General features: G+C 33.8%; 4 protein-coding genes across 4 annotated transcripts; 2 read left to right on the top strand and 2 right to left on the bottom strand.

Annotated features, from left to right (window-relative positions):
* The first annotated feature begins 996 nt into the window (after window positions 1-996).
* LOC106776110 lies at window positions 997-6,208 on the top strand. Its single transcript, XM_014663438.2, has 11 exons — window positions 997-1,147; window positions 1,262-1,339; window positions 1,927-2,022; window positions 2,125-2,200; window positions 2,291-2,377; window positions 2,495-2,568; window positions 2,665-2,772; window positions 2,860-2,997; window positions 4,779-4,884; window positions 5,105-5,310; window positions 5,724-6,208. Exons 1-11 carry the CDS (start codon window positions 1,079-1,081, stop codon window positions 5,790-5,792), a joined length of 1,107 nt encoding a protein of 368 aa, XP_014518924.1. The 5' UTR covers window positions 997-1,078; the 3' UTR covers window positions 5,793-6,208.
* A 1,478-nt stretch (window positions 6,209-7,686) lies between these two features.
* LOC106774566 (pentatricopeptide repeat-containing protein At1g51965, mitochondrial) lies at window positions 7,687-11,312 on the top strand. Its single transcript, XM_014661598.2, has 2 exons — window positions 7,687-8,484; window positions 9,555-11,312. The coding sequence occupies exons 1-2, from the start codon at window positions 7,750-7,752 to the stop codon at window positions 10,758-10,760; spliced, it is 1,941 nt and encodes a 646-aa protein (XP_014517084.1). The 5' UTR covers window positions 7,687-7,749; the 3' UTR covers window positions 10,761-11,312.
* A 509-nt stretch (window positions 11,313-11,821) lies between these two features.
* LOC106774562 (histidinol dehydrogenase, chloroplastic-like) lies at window positions 11,822-16,695 on the bottom strand. The gene is made up of 13 exons (XM_014661594.2): window positions 16,363-16,695; window positions 16,230-16,282; window positions 16,056-16,128; window positions 15,479-15,580; window positions 14,972-15,073; window positions 14,782-14,853; window positions 14,649-14,711; window positions 14,464-14,505; window positions 14,156-14,215; window positions 13,935-14,045; window positions 13,087-13,257; window positions 12,486-12,576; window positions 11,822-12,349 (listed from the first exon to the last, which is right to left on the bottom strand). Exons 1-13 carry the CDS (start codon window positions 16,558-16,560, stop codon window positions 12,072-12,074), a joined length of 1,416 nt encoding a protein of 471 aa, XP_014517080.1. The 5' UTR covers window positions 16,561-16,695; the 3' UTR covers window positions 11,822-12,071.
* A 1,687-nt stretch (window positions 16,696-18,382) lies between these two features.
* Window positions 18,383-21,702, bottom strand: LOC106775200. Its single transcript, XM_014662282.2, has 5 exons — window positions 21,319-21,702; window positions 20,788-21,000; window positions 20,280-20,428; window positions 20,116-20,184; window positions 18,383-20,022 (listed from the first exon to the last, which is right to left on the bottom strand). The coding sequence occupies exons 1-5, from the start codon at window positions 21,529-21,531 to the stop codon at window positions 18,765-18,767; spliced, it is 1,902 nt and encodes a 633-aa protein (XP_014517768.1). The 5' UTR covers window positions 21,532-21,702; the 3' UTR covers window positions 18,383-18,764.
* Window positions 21,703-22,225: the final 523 nt, after the last annotated feature.

Genomic DNA, 22,225 nt, shown 5'->3' with positions numbered 1-22,225 from the left:
GGTTTTGTTAATTAATCTTGCTTTGATTCCTAACCAATAGACTAATGATCTTACAAAACCTTTAACTCAACGATGACATAACCAAAGAGGTTATTTTGTATGCAAAAGTATTGAAGTTTAATTATTCATGGGTTTAGGTTCAAAAAATACGATATATTTCACAATTTGAAAATATATTTTTACATTTGAAAATATATTTTAGATGAAAATAAAATAATTTAAATTGTATAATTTAAAATATTTTTTTTTATGACTTAATTTATTTTCAATGCAATCTTAACTATTTTTTGTTATTTATTTAATACTAAAAAGAATCAGACTTTTTAATTGCGTATTTAATTTTTTATACCTAAGTGATGTGATAGACTATTTTTCTTTTACTTGTTATGGCTAAGAGGTGTGATATTTTTTTATTAATGTAAAATGATATTGTAGTTAGTATAAAATGAAAAATAATTTTTATTATTTTTATTGAAAACATTTGGACAAGATTGTTATATTCTTACATGATTTTTATGTCATCATTTAATAATCAAGGAATTGTTATTAGGAGTATTAATGTAAACAACGATGACATTTTCTTGTTATTCAATATTTTTTTAATAAAACTAATAAAAGTAATTTGTCGTTTTTTATTAAAAATAATATAATTTTATATTGATTTCAAAATTATTACATTTATCAAGAGGGAAAGACAAGTAAAAGATGACAAGTCACTTGAATAAAAATTTTAAATATTCAATAGACTAAAAAAGTAAAATATAATCAATTAAAATACCCAAATTTATAGAAATTTTAAAATTTAATAAAGTTTTATAAATTTAAAATTGCACCTTTCATAATATATTTTCAAGTTATGAATTTAAAATCATTTTGAACGAAGAAAAAATATTGGAAGTTTTGTGATGTGGAGATTAGAAAAGAAAAGATGGGTGCTAAAAGAAACTCCAACCCAATGTAAGAAAGCCCAAACGAGCCTGTGTCTCTTCTGAGTGCTATTGGCTGTTTCATTATTGCAAGAAACAACAAGCACGTTGCTGAAGTAGAACGTCTGGATCTCTCTATCTTTCTCTCTGCGATGGAGTTTCGCGTTTCCGTTATTTGGAGCGTCTTCCTCATTGTCTCCTTATTCTCTCCTCAAATCAAGGTTAGTTTCTCTTTCTCTGTAATCTCTTCAATCTGGCAAGCCCGTACGCACTCGATAGCGGTTTCGATCTAACGATTTCCTCTTTCTTTTATTCGGTTGTTTGTGTTAACGCAGGGTGAGGCTTCTGGTTCACTCACCTTCGTTGATAGTTCCAGTCATCAATTCCTTCGCGCTAGATCATCAAATGATGAGGTTCCGATTCTTCTTTTTCTCGTTTCAGCATTTTTTGTTACATTCCAATTCATCTCGCTGACCGATGCGAACATCAGTTATTTAATTGAAAACGGTTCTACCCAACTTCGATTTTGAGTTGATTTTGAAAATCAGGTGCATACAAATTAAAAAATAAATTAATTAAAATCCATTTTGGAGTCTTATGAATAAATCATGCAGTATGAGCCTTCGGCCTAGTTGTTAGTGTTGGAAACGTGGGGGGAAGTGACACTTGACGAATGAATACGAACTCTCGTTAGATGTGAGAACTGAATTGCAACATCTTCTCTTGTTTATATTGTATGAGTGGGAGTCCTATCTAAATTTTTCCAAGTGATGTTTATAATGACACAGTTTTAATTGTATTACTGCAACTTACATTAGAACTTTACCTACACATTTGTTCATTTTGGGGGACATTGATTTCTGTTGAATTTAAAGGTGAATATTCTCTTCATTTTCATCTTTTCCATGTTCCCCTTAGTTTCACGATTGATTACTGCATTCTGTTCAACGCTTAAATCAATAATGATGATCTCACTGAGTGGTACAATTCCACTTTGCAGCAACCTTCATTCTTGCTTCAGGATGTTAGCGCTGTTGTGTCAGTTTTGCTTGGTTTTGCTCCTCCTTCCACCCTTTCAGCTGCCAGCTCATCCAAGGTCATTTGAAATCATTAGTGGTGTTTTGTTTTCACCACATTAGTCATGTTACATCGTACTTATATTAGGTTTGATTGATGATAATATTATTTCTTTCTGCAGTTGAACAAGGTTCTGAGCCCTAACCCATTCAAGAGGCCTCGTGCTGTATTTTTGCTGGAAGTGAATGGAATCAATGGTCTCTGGCCATGGATTAACTATAATAATCAAATTTCTATATTATGTCCTCTCTTTCATAAAAGATAATTGTAGTGAATTATGCATGCAGGTCTTGGGAAAATTGCGCAGGATAGTCCAATGTTCAGCAATTCATTTTGGAGTATAAATTCAGATAAAGTTGACATTCAACTCCCAGGTGAGGATTTAAAAAGTACATTTTTGAAAAGAAATAGAATATGATGAAAATGGTGGTAGACATTTAATAATTTTTTGTAAGAAGCATTTCATTTTCATTTTCTTTAAATTTATGCAGATGAAAGCGATGTTTCTGTTGTTTCTTTGGATGATCAACTGGAACACTGGACTGACAAAGAAATCAGAGATTTTGTTAGTTTTGATTTATATTATCCATGTCTATGAGCGATTTTCATATTATTTGATCATCACGTTATACGTGAAAATGACTTTGTCTTGTTTTCTTAGTCATCTTTGATAGATGGATCATATGTTCCCGATGCCTTTGTGCCATTAAATGGAGTGCTTTCCATTCCATTGGCAAATGGTGCCTCAGTGAGTTTCCGAATGTCAGAGGTATGATGAAGATTTTAAGGTATATTTTTCTGCTTAAATGTGAAGTTGTTAAGACTGACTGGGGGGTTTCCACATGTGCGTTTGCAGAAAGCTGAAAGGGTGTTTGTTTTTGGTCTTATGTCTCTTATGCATGACGTCAAAAGAGCAATTCAACTGCATGATGATTTATCACAGACTACAAAGAGTCCAGCCGAGCTGTTAATGGGATGCTTCAATGGCATTAAGGTATGCCATGTTCTTCTTCACTCACTTTCTTGTTTTTAACCATTTTTTCCTTTGAATTTCTGGAATAACTGACATGCAACTTGCACTATTTTCCCAGAAACTGAGTTAGGGGCAGTTAAGACAGTTGTGTAGAAATTAACCGCAACAGAAAACAGATCTGTATTAGAAACTCTAGAATTATGTGTAGAAGATAACTGGTAGTAATTAGTTCTGTATAACTGTAGGATGGCAGTTATGTGTAACCAACAAATGCTAGCAATTATGTATTAGGAGTAAGGTTACAATACTGTCATAAATTTATAGTTTCCATCATATTTATGTGCAGCATTATCTAATATATATATATATATATATATATATATATATATATATATATATATATATATATATATATATATATATATATATATATATATATATATATNATATATATATATATATATATATATATATATATATATATATATATATATATATATATATATATATATATATATATATATATATATATATATGGTGGTTTACTGGCTTTCCATCATTTTCCACAATAGGCACAATAGCAATGAAATGGAACACTCAGCAAGAGTGTTTACATGGCTGCATTCTTGGCTAGAGGGGGTGTTCAAAAAGGTTAAACTGCATTGAATTGTGTGATAGTGGAATTAAACTGAAATATAGTTTTCAGGAATGGACTGAATTGAAAACAAATTGAGTAAATTTGATCTGTACTGTATCTAAACTGTGAACTTATTTGAAATATTTAAACTGAACTGTTTCTTTAACCCAACTGAACTTGTTCTTTTGCTCTAATTGAAGTGCATTCTAAAATACTATTTTCCAGATTCAAATCAACACTTTTCTTATTCTTAAACTTCATACCAATTGAATTGAATTGAACTATGCCCAAACCAGTTCATTACACTATGTTTTGGATAAAATAAAAAGATATTGCAAAGCTACTAGTTTGATACTTCTAAATCTAAAGATTGCAGGCTTTTAAGATTTCCAGATCTGGCATTTTTTCTCAAAAACTCTTCATGCGGTCACTGCACTTCTGTATAAAGCAACAGGTTTTAAAAAGAAGAAATAGCTAATATAATTCATCTTGAAGTTGATTTGCATTTCTACACACAGTCAATGACTTGAACTTTTCCAAATTAAAAGAATTTGTTTATCTTGTTTTGTTATTTGATATTGTACAACTAAAACACAATAACACTTTTATGTTTGTTTGTTTCGGTTCAGCAGTGCATTAAACTCATTTAACTGCTATTATAGTATTTAATTAAGTATTGGGAAAAATGTGTAGCTAATCTCATTAAACTCATTAGTAGCAGTTGAATGCAACTCTGAAAGAGAAACAGTTCTTTCAATACACAGTATTTTGTGAATTTTCTTCCTAGTACTTTTTCTCAATTTACATGTATCACATGTCTTCGAGACATATTTCTCCAATGCTTAGGGTCTCCCCGCACAGTAAATTTTTAATTCCTAATTTCATTACCACGACAAAAGGAGCCTTGATTACATTATTACTTTTATTTCTTTATCTATCTCTATATGCAAAAAAGAAAACAAAAGTAATATTGTATACTTGAGACAGTGAGCATTCCTTTTGCTATTAAGTTTGTGAACATAACTGATAATCAATAAAATATACACTTACTTTTCCACTTTATTCTTCAGTCTATGGCATAATGCTTTGTTCATATCTATCTGCGATATGTGTTGACTGTTATTGTTATTGAGATATTTTTTTTTTGTTGACTAACATGAGCTAGGTTTTGCAAGAGCAATATGAGACTGAAAGTATTGCTGAGCATGGAATTGAAGTGCTATATGCAACTTTGTCAAAGATAGTTAGTTCATTGCAGGAAGCATATAAAGGTGAATTTTGCAGGCTTAAATAATTGTTGTATGTTTTTTTATTTTACATTAAAGCCTTGCAATATTGGCAATGATTTGTTTTAATATAGAAAGCCTAGTCAAATAACTAGCAACCTCTTAGCTAATCATTCATATTCTTCGGATCATCAGATGTCAGCAATATTGATTTAAAAAGTTTATTTGCTTTATTTTAACCTCTTAATGATCAATTACTGAGCAGGTCAAATTGTTGGAATAATCTACTGTCATGTGGCTACTACAGAGGAGTTGGAAAAGAAGTTTGATGTAATCTTTACTCCTCACCACACTGCTCGATGGTTGGCCGAAACAAGTGCACTCAATGCAACATTGCCAGAAGTGGTGCTGGTTAGGAGAACCCTTGCTTGGGTAACAGGAATTCTATTGCTCCTTTCAACCCTTATGGGGGTAAGTATTAGATAAAAATAAATAGTAATACTATAATCATATTATTAGATAAAAACATGAAAAATTGAAAGAAACATCTTTTGTGTTTGGTTTAAAATGTCATTACTAGCTGAATATTGGAAGAATTTTTATTTTTATTTCAGCTGGGGCAGGGTAATTATTCAGGGAAATTCAGTGGACACTGTTATCATAAGTGTCAGTTTCTTTCAATTAACCATGGTTCTCTCTGGAAAGTATAACTCATGAGTGGGATAATAAATTACGCAAATAGGTCCTTTAGGATCCGTCATTTACGATACAATGGTGGATTTGAGATTGATACATAGAGGAATCTGTCATAAACAATACAATGGTGGATAAGTGATGTTAAAATTGGTGTATAATATTTTACTAATTTATTTGTTTGCTGGCAGATATGCTACCTCCTGAATATGCCGCTCACAAGGGACACGCTTCTATATTCTAATGTCAAGCTTGATTAGGCATGGATGCGCGAACCAAGATCAATCTTTTCAACCAACGAAAGGAGAATCCGGCTGCCGTTGAACCTTGTAATTGGGGGTCTTTTTCTTGATGCCTCTAATCTGTGTGCGAGATTATATTAATGTTAAACCATTAGTTACTTGTGTTTAATGGACCACCGGTGTAGCAAATTATATTCATGAATCATTGGAAACTCGTCCAATCAGTCAAGATTTGGGTCTTAGAGAATAGGGGATTATTGTATTATTGTTTGAATGTGAAGCACTGTACCCCGTGTTTAGTCAGGGCGTAGATAGTCATAGATGTGTGATTATTCCAGCCATTACAATAATGGGTGTAACCTGTGATTGACATTTTGGTCCAAATAATTTCAATTTTATTGTAAAATAATGAATTTTCAGAGAGACTTTGTTTATCTTCTCGTTTCTAAATAACAAGCACACCATTATTTTCATATAACACGAGCCCACCATGTACTGCCATTATGTTCCACTTCGATAGGGTTGCCAATTGATTTTATGGATAGATAGATAAAATGATCTTATAACTTTTAGTTTTGACTATAATAGATTCATAGAAGTAACGCATTAATTCACTGCTATCTAGTAAAAATTATTTAAAAGTATCTATTTCATAATTATAAGAATTCATTGAGCAAATAATATGTTATGGATGGATATCCAATTTATCTAAAAAACAATACTACCACACGTTTTATATATAAGAAACAAACATTTACTAATGTCCGATAAAATTAATTAACTTAGTTTGGATTAGTAGTGTTATACATTTAAAATTTATTTTGAAAATATTCATAAAATGAAATAATTTAAACCGTGTTTATGTTTCAGTGATACTGCTCATGTAGAAAACAAATTTTTTTTTTTTTTTAATTTGTAAGGATAACTTATATTGTTAACGACTTATAACAATGGTGCAAAAGAAATTAAAAAATGATTGCATTTGAAATTATTACATGTTTCTCGTACTATTTTTTTTTTATTTTCTTATTATATAGTATAGTTTAAAATGAATTACTGTTATTTCCAGAAGAATTTTCTTAAAATATTTTAAAGCGATGTTTGAAATTATATTTTGTAAAAATAATTCTAAAAATACATTTTAGAAATTTAAAAAATAAAAATAAAATAAATAGTTGTATAAATAACAGTTAGATTAATTTTTGCTTATTAATGAGAAGATTCTAAAAAGTAGTAAGTGATAAATAATCTATTACCAATAAATGAAATAATATTTTTTTATTGTAATTAATAAATTGAATGGAATGAATTATAATAAAGAAATGGATTGTTTTAACATTCTTCGTTTAATATGGTGTAAGTCAGCCATTTGAATGTTCCCCATTGTGATCTACATTAGTTTTCAGTAACAAATACAGCTGAACTTCAAAGAAAAAAAAATAGGCTTTTAAATAAATTCTACATATATTGCCTTTTCTTATATCAGTCGTTTAAAAGTATACCATGGCCAGTGAGGAGCTTTACCTTTTCCTTATGTGGTTTTAGTTCCCCCAAATTCTTTTGTTCTCTTTCTATATAAATTAATATATCAATAAAAATATTTTCTTATTTTAATATATTTTATATGTTTAATATCTTCTAAATTTTTTGATAACATGCCGAATACGTTCCACATCAAAGTCATCTCACTGTATTTCAAAATAACATGTAACTTTTCTGTATGGATGTCAATATTTAAATTACCTATTATAATCTGATTTATTTCACAACTAAATTTTTTTCAAACTTTTAAAATAAAATACTATAATAACATTAATAATTAAAATTATATCTAATTTTTCTTCTTTTTCTTAATATTAAAATATTCCTCTTATGCAAATTACAAAAGCTTGCGTTTTGGAAGAGGAACTAAGCAAGCACGGTGAAGAAGTAGAACCCAACACTGTCCCAATAACCCCACCAAACCCAACCGCAAATGAAAACCCCACACATCTTCCATCTCCGCCGCTGCTTCGCCACAAAGTACACCGCCAGGATCACCTCCACCGCCCCCACTGGCCGCTCCCTCGCGGCGGAGGTGACTCCGCCACCGCCCCTCCCCTCCGACCCGCGAGGCTACCTCCTCCCCCGCCGTGACCTCATCTGCAAAGCCACCCAAATCCTCCTCTCCCCTCCGCCGTCCTCCTTCTCCGACCCTTTCTCCGACCTCTCCGACTACCTCCAGTCTCTCTCCCTCTCTCTCTCTCCCCTCGAAGCCTCCGAAATACTGAAAAACCTGAAGAGCCCTTCGCTCGCCCTCAAATTCTTCCACTTCTGCCCCTCCCTCTCCCCCGATTTCCGTCACGAGTCCTTCACCTACAACCGTCTCTTCCTCATTCTCTCCAAGTCCACCAACCCAGCCCGCTTCGACCAGGCCCGCGACCTCCTCAGCCAGATGCACCGCAATGCCGTCCGCGGCTCCATTTCCACCGTCAACATCCTCGTCGGCTTCTTTGGCTCCGGCGAGGACTTGGAACGCTGCGTTGCACTCGTCAAGAAGTGGGACCTCAGACTCAACGCTTACACCTACAAGTGCTTGCTCCAAGCCTACTTGAGGTCCCGGGATTCTTCTACTGCTTTTCAGGTTTATCGGGACATGGTTACGCGTGGGTATAAGTTGGACATTTTTGGCTACAACATGCTTTTGGATGCTTTGGCCAAGGATGAGAAGGTTTGCAGTTGCTTTCTGTTCTCCCTTCTTTCTGGTTTTTCTTGTAGATTGGATGAACTACACTAACACTCCCCAAGACACTGTAAAAACTTATAAAAAAGATAAATTACTCTTTTCCATAATATAAAATTAGTTTATATATAAGTTAGTCTGTAGAATTTTTAGAAGTTGTCTTTTCTAAATTTTCATTTTTAATTTCTAGATAGACTACTTTTAACTTTTGGAGAAACTTATCTTTTTTATTTTCGATGTTTTTATGATAGGTTAGCGCTCTAGATTATTGCTCGGGATTTCAGACATCTTAGCAAACGTATTCATGTTACCACTTTGTATAAATTGTTCTGAAATCAAAGGAAAGATATGATTGAATTGTTTTCGTATTAGTTGTAAGTTGCTTTAGCAAGAAGTTTGTGGAAATAAGTTGAAAATAACTAATAAAATGTCATAAGCTCTCTCTAACAATTGGATTCTGTTTGGATACATCTTTATAAATACTTAGGACAAGAAAAATAAGAAGGTAAAATGAATTGATCTTTTCTTATATGCTAAAATTAACTTACTCAGCTTTTGGAGAAGTTAAATGAGAGGGTTTTTATAAAAAGTTAAGTGTACAGATGAATGTTAGCTTAGGGATAAACTCAATTCATTCTACCTTATTTTGTTCTTCTACAAGTGCTTATGTTATGTAAACACTATTCAAATTGAGTGTTACTCAACTGTTTATATCATAATACTAACTCAAATAAGGTGTATATAATTTCTTCTGAACTTGCCATATGTGCTCTTTTCTGTCTGAAATTTGCATTGGTATGTTGCTCTGCGGCTCTAAGTTAGGTTTGTAAATAGATTGATGAACATCTAATACAGTTCCACTGGTGTTGTACTGTTTTTAGAAGTACACTTCAGAAGTTTGCATTGGTATGTTGTTCAGCAGGCTCTAAGATAAGTTTGTATAATAGATGATGAACATCTAATTGACTGCCACAATTGTTTCAAACTGTTTTTGGAAGTACATTTTACATCTGTTGCTCCTGTTAGTCAGTTATCATGTGTATGCATTGTTTTGGCAGGTGGATAAAGCATATAAAGTTTTCGAGGATATGAAGCGGAGATATTGTGAGCCAGATGTGTTCACTTATACTATTATGATCAGAATGACTGGGAAAGCAGGCAAAACTGAGGAGTCACTGGCGTTTTTCGAGGCAATGCTAGCAAAAGGCTGTACTCCTAATGTAATTGGTTATAATACTATGATTGAGGCGCTTGCCAAAGGGCGAATGGTTGACAAGGCCATTCTGCTTTTCTCTAAGATGGTGGAGAACGATTGTCAGCCTAATGAGTTCACGTACAGTGTGATTTTGAATCTTCTGGTTGCTGAGGGGAAGCTTAATGAGCTAGACAACATTGTGGATATATCAAAGAAATATATGAACAAGCAGATATATTCATACTTTGTTAGGACTTTAAGCAAATTGGGTCATGCTTCGGAAGCACATAGGTTATTTTGCAACATGTGGAACTTTCATGACAAGGGTGACAAAGATGCTTGTATGTCCATGTTGGAGAGTTTATGCAGTGCTGGCAAAATGACAGAAGCCATAGACCTTCTGAATAGAATTCATGAAAAGGGTATAACCACTGATACTATTATGTATAATACGGCATTCACCGCTCTTGGCAGGTTGAAACAAATATCACATATTCATGATCTTTATGAAAAGATGAAACAGGATGGTCCCCCACCAGATATATTTACATACAATATTTTGATCTCCAGCTTTGGCAGGGCTGGAAGAGTAGACCTTGCTGTTAAATTTTTTGAAGAACTAGAGAATAGCGATTGTAAGCCTGATGTCATTTCCTATAACTCTTTGATCAATTGCCTTGGAAAGAATGGGGATATTGATGAAGCTCACATGAGATTTAAAGAGATGCAAGAGAAAGGATTAAATCCTGATGTTGTGACCTATAGCACACTTATTGAGTGCTTTGGCAAGACGGATAAAGTTGAGATGGCATGTAGGTTGTTTGATGAAATGCTTGCTGAAGAATGCACTCCTAACTTGATCACGTATAATATTTTGCTTGACTGTCTTGAAAGGTGTGGAAGAACTGCTGAGGCAGTGGACCTTTATTCAAAACTCAAGCAGCAAGGGTTGACACCAGATTCAATTACGTATACAGTGCTCGAGCGATTGCAAAGTGGTGGACATGGGAAGTTGAGATTTCGGCGACAGAATCCTATTACAGGCTGGGTTGTTAGCCCTTTAAGGTGATAGAGGAACAAAGTAATTGTTGTTCATTGTGCCTACACAGGTTTCTTCTCATGCTATTTAATCTAAAATAGCGGTGTGATTTCCAAGCATTTTATGATTATGGCCATCGATGAACTTGGTTGCAACCAGTCAACACTGCTTGAAGACCTGTGGTTGCAGCATGGTCGAGATTCGGTAGACTAGCATGTTTGTTGGGTAACACACTCAAACATTCCTTCGTTGGGGATTTTGGACTTTGCGCTTGGGAGTTCAATGAAAAAGGGTATCATTCTTTGTGATAGGGTCTGTTTCAACTTAATATAATAACAGAGACTCATCTTAGGAAGGAAAAATTGGGGGGAAAAGACTTACATAGTTTTATCCATTCATACATAAATAGTGAGAGAAAACTTCAAGGGTGATTCTTGAACTTCTAGCCATTTACTAACCGATTATTTATTTACATTAAAAGACAATAGCTTGCTTCCTTCTAGCATACTTTTTTTTTGAATGAGGTTGTTATTGTATAGTGTAAATTACAGGAATTGAAATGAAATATTCTACCATTTTACACATTCTCTAACTATTTTCTGCTAGTCCTTTATAAAGTATGTTTTCTTAAACATGGAAAAGTACGAGAGCATGTTAAGTAATCAGTTAAGAATGATTAATGCTTCCCTTTAGAAGTAAAATATCTCTGCATTGCATTTATTAAAGCGATTTTCGATTTTCACCGTGTAAATATAAATGCATACGAAGTCGAACCTTAATGTATTTAAAAAGAAATCATCCAATACCTTTTTTTCATTTAAAAAGGAATATCATTTACATTCAATATTATCCATTTGAGAATGAGAGTAAACCGCTGATTAACTTTTTAAGATATGAGAAGAAATGACCCTCGTACTAATTCAAAAGACACTAACATTTGTTACGAGATTTCCTTAGTCTTACAAGATTTCCCTTCACTCTTGACATAGAGGTTTCTCTCTCTACATGTTTTCTCAAGACCCTTTAGTCATGATACTAATACTTTATTGGCCATGGACTCCATGGAGAACAGTTACACTTGAGCAAGCTTATCAGGAAAATAATGGTCCAGCAAATGCATAGGATTCATTTATTGATTGATAAAAAGCTAAGATCACCTAATTAGGCAGTCGTATTTGTAATATAAATCCAACAATAGTTACATAAACTTGAAATGATAATCTCTAGCTATTAATACCACCTAAATCTAGGTAATTTCATCATGCAAATTGCCCTAGACTTTGCAAAAACTAAGTTGGTAGTTTACAAGAGATAAAGAGAACAATGGATTGAAGCATTATCTCATCTTGAAACCTTCTTGGCTTCTATGTCCTGAAGTCTCAAGGTAACTGCTCGCTTGTGGGCTTCAAGGCCTTCAACTTCAGCCATGGTAGCTACATATGGCCCAAGATTTCTTAGACCCTCCTCTGTGAGAGACTGCACAGTTATGTACTTCATGAAGGAGTCCAATGACACACCACCATACATCCTCGCATACCCATAAGTAGGAAGGACATGGTTTGTGCCACTTGCATAATCACCAACACTCTCAGGAGTCCAAGGCCCTAAAAACACAGAACCTACAGAGGCGGCAAAAAAACAAAAAGGAATTTGATCCTCTGAGATTGCAGACACAAGTATCTTTGACAAGGAATAAAAGCTCATCATCCCTCAATATATAAAGAAAAAAAAAACAACAACAAAAGGCAGCAGTACCTGCATTCTCAATAAAACTCTCCCACTTCTCTGCATCCTTCACGTTGATAATTAGATGCTCAGGTGCATATAAGTTTGAGAAATTGATAGCCTGAAAGAAGCTAAGCTAACTTTTACTTTTGGAACTTAACAATAATGTTAGGTGATTTGAGACATAACACGAGAGGAGATTCAGAACATAAATATAAATTATTAGTTGATTGAAAAATAAATAAAGATATATTCAGAGAAAGTTATGAGCTATCAAGAGTTCGTCTTAACATTTAAAGAGGTAAGTTATGAGCTATTTTGTATTTTTAGGGTGGACCTAACTTACTTGTTCTTCTCTTCATTTTCTCTTAAAAATGTTTGGAAACCACTGTAGGGTTTACAAGATAATTTGACTGGCTTATAATGCTTCTCGACAAAAAAAAGTATAATCAATGTTATGCATAATCACACTGGCTGTGCAATTTGTAAATACAGGCACATAAACCTAACAGCCTGGCCTAGTTATTCCAAAGAAATTGTTCTCCTCCCTCTCTACCTTGATACTTAATAATCCTGATCAAGTCACTCTGCCTTTAGTAGGTCAACAAAGAAACATGATAACAGGACTGACCTCAAGCATATCACGTGCATGCACGATAAAACTGTGGCTCAGAGCTTTAGAGGCAAACTCGCCTCTAGGAAGACTCTGGCACTGCTTGCTGAGTTCCTCCTGTATTGCATTCAGATCCACACCATCTCCAGCAATCACAAGAACCACTTGACTGTCTGGACCATGCTCAGCCTGAAAATTATAATTAGAACCATATACATCGGCAGTATACAAGAAGCTTAAAATGTTACGAATCATCTACAAAGAATGCATGCAGACAAAAAGGGATGATTTATCAACCTCAAGTCATATCTTGGCAGGATGATGGAGAAGCATGCCTGTTTGAGACTTTGAACATCATATTGATTTTTTATATATGTTTCTGATCAGAGCTGGATTTTTAGCAGGTTTGGGGTCTTGTTTAAGGTTTATGTACGATTTTAAGTTTTTGCAGATTGGGCCTTAACCGAAGAATAGTGTTCAATATGTTTACTCTAGTGTGGTGTATTCGTTGCACCTTCAATGGCGACTAAGACAGCCCTAAATCATAATCAGGTTTTTAACAAACAAACAAATGCTTCTATACCCCATCTCCATAGTTTATAATTTTGGTTGTTTTCCAGATATGGTGATTAATCTTCAATTAATTAATATTTCCTATGTCACTCTATATTGAATTTTGGAAAACTATCATTATGTAGAAACTAGAAATAGAAGCTTTTAGAATAACGTACAAATTACTTTAGAACATGACTTTTGTTTCTAAGCTGATGACAAAGAAAGATTACAAATTTTCATAATGAATGTGAATTGGTGAATAATGTTTTGCATGTAAAATAAATAGGAGGTATTATTAAAACTTATTGAACCTGCGAAAGCAAATCAGCAGCTACATGAGATGGAACTGCATGCTCGTCTGCAATGACCAAAACTTCAGATGGGCCAGCCGGCATGTCAATGGAAATCATGGCTTCACTGTTCTGCAGAAGACTTTCAAAAGGTAAAGAGATGAAGAAGATTTAAGATTCAACAAACGAAATCTAATAGAGAAAATAGATTGTATATTGTAATATAATAAAAATATGGTTACTTGAAGTATCATTTTTGCAGCAGTGACATATTGGTTTCCAGGGCCAAAAATCTTTTCAACCTGCAAATTTCACCACATTCATAATTAAAATTAAAATGATCAAACAAATACGAAGGGGTGATATGATAAGTTTGATATTCTATCATGGCATGAGTTTCACTATATCAAATCGTGAATAGCAATCATATTTGAATATGATATACTAAATGACTAATACAGAGAAAACAAATAGTAGGAAATAAAGTTGAATCCATTAACTATCATGGAGAAGCAAACGACAAAGATGGGTTAAAGGAGAGGCTAGCCACCTTTGGACAAGTTTCTGTTCCCCAAGCCATAGCAGATATGGCCTACAATGAAGAGAAATGGCATATGAATCACGGTTTAATTTATGAAGAATGATACAAACATATAGAATAAAGATAAATATAATGATAGTAGATTCGGATGACAAAACCAGATAAATGCTATCTTATACTATCATGCTTCGAACCTGTGCTCCTCCAGCTTTGAGAATGTGAGTTACCCCGGCCTTCTTTGCACAATACAATACCTCCTGCAGAAAAACACTGGTCAGAACAAGAAGGACATCATAACTACAACTTCCATACAAAATAGATAAACACCTTGCATGTAGTGCCATCCCGAGTTGGAGGATTTGCAAGAACAATAGTTTTACATCCTGCAATTTGTGCAGGCTGGTATAGAAAATAATTAACCATCAGCTAGATTGAGCAAGATAAATATCAAGTACACAATATAAAAATTATATAATATTGAAAGACATAAGAGGTACTGAAATATTATTAAACGTACAACTGCAAGCATCAATGCTGTTGAAGGTAATACAGCAGTTCCCCCTGGAACATAAAGACCCACGGAGTTAATACTTCTTGCAACTCTTTTGCATTGGACCCCCTGGGATTTTCAGAAAACTCAAGATTCACATAAATTGGGTAATAAGAACTCGAGAACAAATAAACATGTAGGCATAATAACCAAATGACATGACATGACATAAAAAAATTTAAAAAAAAATAAAAAGATAGAGACTTACAAAGGACAGAAAAAGTACATAATCACAACTGAAAAAAATGCTATATCCATTCTATCTTTCCAGTACTAGTATTATTTAACTATTCCTAGATAATGCTGCAAGACCTAGCTACATTAACTAGATCCTGCCACCAAATATTTCTTATTTTGACTCAGTAACACACAAGAATAAGTTTAATTATGCTCAGTGTCAATGCAGCCTTAAATCATTAAGCCCCTGGTCGTCCACCCAACTTAGCCAGCCTACAAGCAAGAGCATAGACATACTTTCATGTTTTCAACACTTTTCTCAGGTGACTTCTGAGCAGAATGAAATGCATAAATATTGTTGTAGGCAACATCAAAAGCTTCCTTAATAGGAGGATCAAGCTGCAAAAAAAAGGCAAAAAAAATCATTATAATAATTGCACCCAAACCAACATCACCGAAACAGAAAGTGGATAGTAATAAGAGGCACATCTTCAACCAAAACACTAAGAAATAGTTGAGACCAATTTATATGCATTGAGAGGGTTTTCATTTTTACTTAGTTCATTTCTTTTCAAAAATTTGTATTTAAAATAGTTCAAGATCAATTCCTATGTACTGAGAGATTTTTATAATGTCAACCAATCTAGGTAGAGTTCTAAAGTAGTTTTTACAAAAACGCAATAAACTTATCATGCATGGCAATTTCTAATTTGTTGACAGTGTTTCGGCCATTTGATATACAAACAGTTGAATACAAGAAATACAATAAGGCGACATTTTTATAATTGAAAGGAAAAGCAAAATAATGAAAACAAAAACTTCTTTTTCAATTCAAACATGCCTTGACAAGGTATGGATATTGAAACAAACATACCACGGGGTCAGGGAGATCCAAGACAATCTCAACAATCTTTTCAAGCTCAACTTTATCAAACTTTGAAGTGTACCTACAAAACACAAAGGTGAAGTTACATAAGCAAAGAAGGTAAGAAACCACACATAAACAATAACAAGATCATAGATGGCATTCAAAGAAGAAGAGTCGAACTCTTTAACTGCAACGTCCCCCCTTTTGTGAACATCATCGACAATGGGGTTAACCTGAAAAGGGGCAAGAAAAGGAAAATTTTTGAGCCTGACCCATCTGAAAGGAAAGCGAAAGAGAAAAGCCCATCACTCACCACACTGAAAATTGAAGAGAAATCGATGCGGGGTCGGCTCTTGAGGCTCTGAAGCTCGGAGGGAGTGAGTTTGGACAAACGATACGAGTTGATCGAACAACGTATTACAGTGGGGCGCATGGCACGGAAGCGTGGTCTAGTGTTTTGGATTCGAATCAAAGAACGGTTCCAGTTAGAAGCTGTAAGCGCGGATTCCATGGTGGTGTGACAACGTTGTTGAAATGCTTCTGTGGTCGGGGTTGGACTGACTCGGAGTACCACTATGCTAAGTTCGCTTGCCGCTTCGCTTTGATTTAAGGTTACGAGTTTACGTTGATTTTTCAAGTATTGATTACAGAAACTTAAGTATTTGTCATCACCTGGAAAGTTTAGAAAAAAAAAAATTGTGTTAATTTTATTTTATGAGAGTCAAAGAATGTGTTAAAGTTTTTTTTTTTAATTTAATTAAAATACACGGATAGTATAAACAGTTATTCTGTTATTCACCTGTAGATTGATGTATAATCAAAACTATTAATGTTATAATAGTCATTCTAAGGGTTTGATTTTAATATATTGCTAATATGAAAAATTAATTAATGAAAAAACACTTTAAATATAATTTTCAATATGATGGTGGAATGATTTCTAATGTTTTTTACACCGTAAGTATTTTACAGGAAAAAACATATCAAAATTAAACCTTCACTTAAAAGAATAAGAAATTGAAATTGGACATGATCTCCACACAAAAACGTTTTGATTGATTGCAATAATTATGTTTTAACTATGGCATAAAGTTGGAAAATAATTTTTTGTGATGTATTAAGTATTTAATAAATTTATATTTTTAAATTAAGTATTTGTCGTTAAGTTTTTTTTTTTTTTTTATTTAGTGATATGACTTTTAAGTGACTTACATTGTTAATTTAACTCACTACAAATTTCACTTGTATTGAATTGATAAAAAAAAATAACGTATTTAATCGTTTAATTAAATCTTGTCGTTTAATTAGAGAGGTTGGTTTAGAGGTAAGTTCATTCATATATTTGTATAATATTTTTTATTAAAAGTATTCATTATTTTTAGGGTTAAATATGTTTTTAATCCCTATGTTTTGGGGCGATTTTAGTTTTAGTTCCTCTTTCAAATTATAATACAATTTAGTCCTTCAACTTTAGAAAACTCTGGTTTTAGTCCTTTTTACCAAATTTTTTTAACTTTATTTACGGTTTCAAACACGTTACATTATAGCATTTGGATTGTTTACACTGTTTGACACATTTTTGCTCCAATGTTTTACACTGTTTGACACATTTTTGCTCCAATGTTAACTGATAAACGCGTTTGAAACCGTAAATAAAGTTAAAAAAATTTGGTAAAAAGGACTAAAACCAGAGTTTTCTAAAGTTAAAGGACTAAATTGTACTATAGTTTGAAAGAGGGACTAAAACCAAAATCGCCCCAAAGTATAGGGACTAAAAACATATTTAACCCTTATTTTTAACAATTTAGGCTCACACTTTGTTTGTTTGTTTTTTTAATTAATTGATCGAATGTTTTAAATCTTAATTGATTTGTTGAAGTTGGTATTTCTGCTTTTACTTACTACACTTTGTATTATCACTTTCTAATCACTTAAATTCTTAAACTGGTGAATATCTTTATTGTATTGGTATAAATAGCTAGGTTAAGTCAATAGGATTTTGATTAATACATGAACCAAGTTCAGAGAATAAAATTTGCGTAAATAAGTTAATTCACTTAATCTATCTATTTATGGTGTGTCACTCAGATTACAAAATTTCTAAAGTTAACTTAATTCGTTTGACACCTCTACCAAAATTGTATGGTTCTATTCTTACTGGTTATCTGAATTATAAAAGGCAAAAAAAAGTGGTTATACTGGTTTTCTTTCATTGATTGTGAGAAAATTGGTACCAGAAGTAGCCATTCTTCCAGTCTCAATACCACTGGAGAAACTTATACACTTCCTGTAAACATGAAAATAAGTTGCAAATCCTAACATAGGAACAAAGAGAAGCACATTTTTTTTCAATTCATTGTAGAAGGAGCAGTACATAATGTCAGTAATGAAACTAGTAAATTGAAGAACAATCTGTGAGTGTACCAGAAATATTGGCACTCTTCCAGTTTCAATACAAGCAGAGGCAACTATTTTACAGAATTCTGGTTGATGAACATGGATCTACAGAACTTACTACAAATAAAAAAATGAATTTGAATGAAAGAATAAGCTACCTTAATGGACAACTTCTTTCAATAATTGTGATCCATGATCCTGTAATTAAACCAATAACTCTTACCAATGTGATCATTCTCCATCCATAAGATCCTTATTTAAGCCAACAATGTGATCCTTCCCCATCCATGAGGATACTTGTGTAGAGACAAATAAATCTTAGACTAATCGTGGGGTTTCAGGGAGAAGAGTAATATCCTGAAACACCTGTAACCTGCTTCTCCTTGTTAGCTTCTTCTCTCCAACCAATGAGTCCCGAATTTCCAAGTCTGAAGCTTTTTTTGGTGACTTTGATGCGCAAATGGAATATGCTGATTCTGAACTCAGTTCCGGGTTGAAACACAGAGAACGCCTTGCTGTTGGATTCCTTGACAAAATGGCACTCCCAGATGCATAGTATTCATCTTTCTGTTCCAAAGATTCAAGCTTTTTGCTTGACCATTCAGGCTGATTACGTGGCCAAGGACTTTGATAGATTATGTTGGAGTCTTCATTTTCATCATTAAACACTTCTGCACCATCCTCACCATCAAATTTGATGTATCCACCGAAGAAGTCATTCTCTTCGTTTTGTTCTTCTTCTACTATGTCTGCCCAACTCTTCTTCTCATATGGTTTTCCATTTCCGGAAGCAGAGTCATCGATATCATTCTCAACCATGGCATGTGATTCTGACATGATATATCTATGACCACTGTCTCCTGCAGAAGATTTCTCCTGGTCAGTAAACTCCACTGCTGCTTCTGTATTCAAAGTGTGCAACAAATCAGAATTTGTTACTGTTGTATCTTCATGCTTTAGTAGAGCAGGACCTTCCAGTGTACTTGACCTCCACTTTTCACTGGCAGGAGAAGACAAACCATTTTCTCTTGAGTTTAGCATCCTCGTGACATGCTTATCTTTGGGAGGAGTCCCAAATGAAGATTTAGAATCTGAATGGACATCTCCCCAAGCTTCCTTTCGATATCCATTGTTGAAGCCCCATGAACATCTTTTTGGCTTTGTGCAAGGTACATACAGATTCAGGTCTCTTCTACCAGGATCAGGGGATTGGTACAATCTCCTCCTGGCATGAGATACATCCCCCTCAGATGTGTCAGACTGGTTTTCTGTCCTACTCTTAACTCTATCAGAGCTCTTTCTTGTTAAGTTCTCAAAGCCTTGTGAAGAGCACTGAGGCAAACTCGTCATTGAAAATGATGCATTCTCTGATGATGATGATGTCGTCTCTATCTCAATTAGCATCTGAGAAGCGCGTTCAAATGATTTAGCAAAGGAGTCGTCCATCTTTCTATTTTTTGTAGCGGCGCGTACTGCCTGGAGTAGAAACTTTGCTTCTTTGATCTTGTTCATATGCATCAAACATATTGCCAAATTGCACTGTTTGTTCCTATCAACCTCAAAAGACAATGCTTTCCTGTTAAGACAAACAAGGAACTGTTACTTTTCTCTTCAAAGTAAAAGAGATAAAATATAAATTCCATTTTTTTATTGCATCTTAAAGGCTCACCGGTAATGTTCTTCAGCAGTTTTATAGTCTTCTTTTTGCAAGTAAGCCCAGGCCAAGTTGCCCAGTATTCTGCATGAATACAGAGAAATTCAAAGTCAAGTAAAGGTGCAAGGTCCATTAACTTAATGCAAAATGAAAAAACAGCACGAATGCAAAAGAAAAACCTTGATATCTCTTGCTCAGCAGTTATTTGAATCTTCTTCCCTTGAGATCTTGCTTGTTTTGTAGTCCTTCCGACAAAGGTTATGCCATCTTCAATTAGCTTCAACTTGTGATGAAGCATGGCAATCTCCTCATCAACCCTGCCCGACCTCTGTATCAACAACATACCATCGAACATTTTAGTCTTGTCTCACTATGTGTCGAGGTGTACCAACATATATAAAAACCTACAACAGTCATACTCCACTAGCTGAGGTGTATCAATATACATACGACAACAATTACCTTATTCCACTAATTAAGGTATACCAACATACATCCAATCCCACAAGTCAACAGCAGTAAGCTTCTTATCCCACTATGTTAGGTATACCAACATACATGCAACAACAACAACGGCCTTACCCCCACTATGCAAGATCGTAACAACAGACACAGGCGGTTTAAAGTTTAATTCAGTTAACGACACAAAAAACAGCAACAAACAGAACAGAATCCACCTGCTTTTACCTTAAACAGTTCAACCAAAATGTTGTCAAGAGAATCCTGAGATTCCGAAGGACAAAGATGACGGAAAGATTTGATGGCTTCAATTGCCTCATCGGACCTATTCAGTTGCTTCATTACCAAGGCCATATCCTTCAAGGCACTTTCAACACGATCTCCGGCATTGATGGCAGCCCAAAACAAGGAAATTGCTCTTCCCGGATCCTTTTCTACTAACTGTAAATGAAAAATCAGATTAACAGTCAAGTTCTCAGGTCCCTTAACAAGACCAATGAATCCCTTAACAATTCAAGTTGTCATTCACGCCCACCACCAAAATACTGAGGGTCTTAATTACTTAGACCATCGGATTCTATCAAATTCTTTAACAAAAAAAGAAACACCAAAGAACAAAAGAAAATAAATGTCACAAAAACTTTCTTTCCCGCGAAAATAACCTCAAGACCAAGAAGTGAAGGAACAAGCAAGAACAGCACGTACCCCCATAGAATACAATCAAAATTCAACAACAAAAAAGAAGAAAAAAAATGTTACCTGAACTTGCTTGGCTTTAACATAAGGTGAGTCCCCGGAAGGGACCTTGTGAATTATATGAAAAAGATCACTTTTATTCACAGAGTTTGGTGATTTCTTTCTCTCTGAAAATGGCATACTGGGAGAGCGTGAACGTATGGTCTTCCATGGCGACGGCGGCTGCGGCGGCGGTGTCATGAAGCACCTCGCCGGCGAGCCTCTTTCAAACAGCATGGTGACAAGAACTTTCTTAACCAGATGACTAAGATTGAATTCTTCAACGGAAGAGAAGCCCACTTCTTCTTCTTCTTCTTCCTTCTAGTTGAAGGGTGTGAAGGTGAAAGAGAGAACGAGAAGCAATTTAACAGAGTGGGAAAAGCACACCAGCAATGAGTGCTTCAACGATAGAAAGTGAAAGGAAAATGAAACGAGAAAAGAAAGGTGAAAGAAAAATTTGTAAAAGAAAGTAGCCGTTTTATAATTACTAGCCGTTGGAGTTATTGGGCCGGCGTTTTTCACTTGTGACATCTTTTATATTTGGGCTTCAAAGTTGGGCCTATATTCAACTAGACCTCCAGAGACTTTATTTTTGTACCCTTATAATTTTTAATTGCATCTCTATAATTTTTAAAAAGATATTTCAGAATTTAGAATTTTAATGATAAAATTTTCATAATAATATTTTTAGAATTTATTTTTAAAATAAAATATTAAAAAAACTGATAATATAATATTTTATTAAAAAATAAACTTTAAACTTAACTTAATTTCCTAATTAATTTTTCATTCTCTTTCTTTTTATGTTCACTTCATGTAAAATCATTTTTAAAAGGAATTTTACAGGATGATTTTTTCTTATTCAGATAGAGTTTATTTTTATTTTTTTACTTTGAAAAAAATTATTATATAATAATATCACCAGCAATGA

The sequence above is a fragment of the Vigna radiata genome, chromosome 10 (assembly GCF_000741045.1).
Source record: "Vigna radiata var. radiata cultivar VC1973A chromosome 10, Vradiata_ver6, whole genome shotgun sequence".
Lineage (NCBI taxonomy): Eukaryota > Viridiplantae > Streptophyta > Magnoliopsida > Fabales > Fabaceae > Vigna > Vigna radiata.
The sequence above is the reverse complement of the archived record's forward strand: the minus strand, read 5'-3'. Positions and strand labels throughout refer to the sequence as shown.

Coding starts and splice junctions, on each gene's coding strand:
- LOC106776110 (XM_014663438.2), top strand. CDS start 1,079: ATGGAGTTTCGCGTTTCCGTTATTTGGAGCGTCTTCCTCATTGTCTCC. Junction 1,148..1,261: donor TATTCTCTCCTCAAATCAAG/GTTAGTTTCTCT, acceptor GTGTTAACGCAG/GGTGAGGCTTCTGGTTCACT. Junction 1,340..1,926: donor CTAGATCATCAAATGATGAG/GTTCCGATTCTT, acceptor TCCACTTTGCAG/CAACCTTCATTCTTGCTTCA.
- LOC106774566 (XM_014661598.2), top strand. CDS start 7,750: ATGAAAACCCCACACATCTTCCATCTCCGCCGCTGCTTCGCCACAAAG. Junction 8,485..9,554: donor CTTTGGCCAAGGATGAGAAG/GTTTGCAGTTGC, acceptor TTGTTTTGGCAG/GTGGATAAAGCATATAAAGT.
- LOC106774562 (XM_014661594.2), bottom strand. CDS start 16,560: ATGGAATCCGCGCTTACAGCTTCTAACTGGAACCGTTCTTTGATTCGA. Junction 15,581..16,055: donor TGGATCTCCCTGACCCCGTG/GTATGTTTGTTT, acceptor TTTTTTTTGCAG/CTTGATCCTCCTATTAAGGA. Junction 12,577..13,086: donor ATGCACGTGATATGCTTGAG/GTCAGTCCTGTT, acceptor AGCTTCTTTCAG/GCTATCAATTTCTCAAACTT.
- LOC106775200 (XM_014662282.2), bottom strand. CDS start 21,531: ATGCTGTTTGAAAGAGGCTCGCCGGCGAGGTGCTTCATGACACCGCCG. Junction 20,185..20,279: donor GCTGAGCAAGAGATATCAAG/GTTTTTCTTTTG, acceptor GTATTCATGCAG/AATACTGGGCAACTTGGCCT. Junction 20,023..20,115: donor ACTGCTGAAGAACATTACCG/GTGAGCCTTTAA, acceptor TTGTCTTAACAG/GAAAGCATTGTCTTTTGAGG.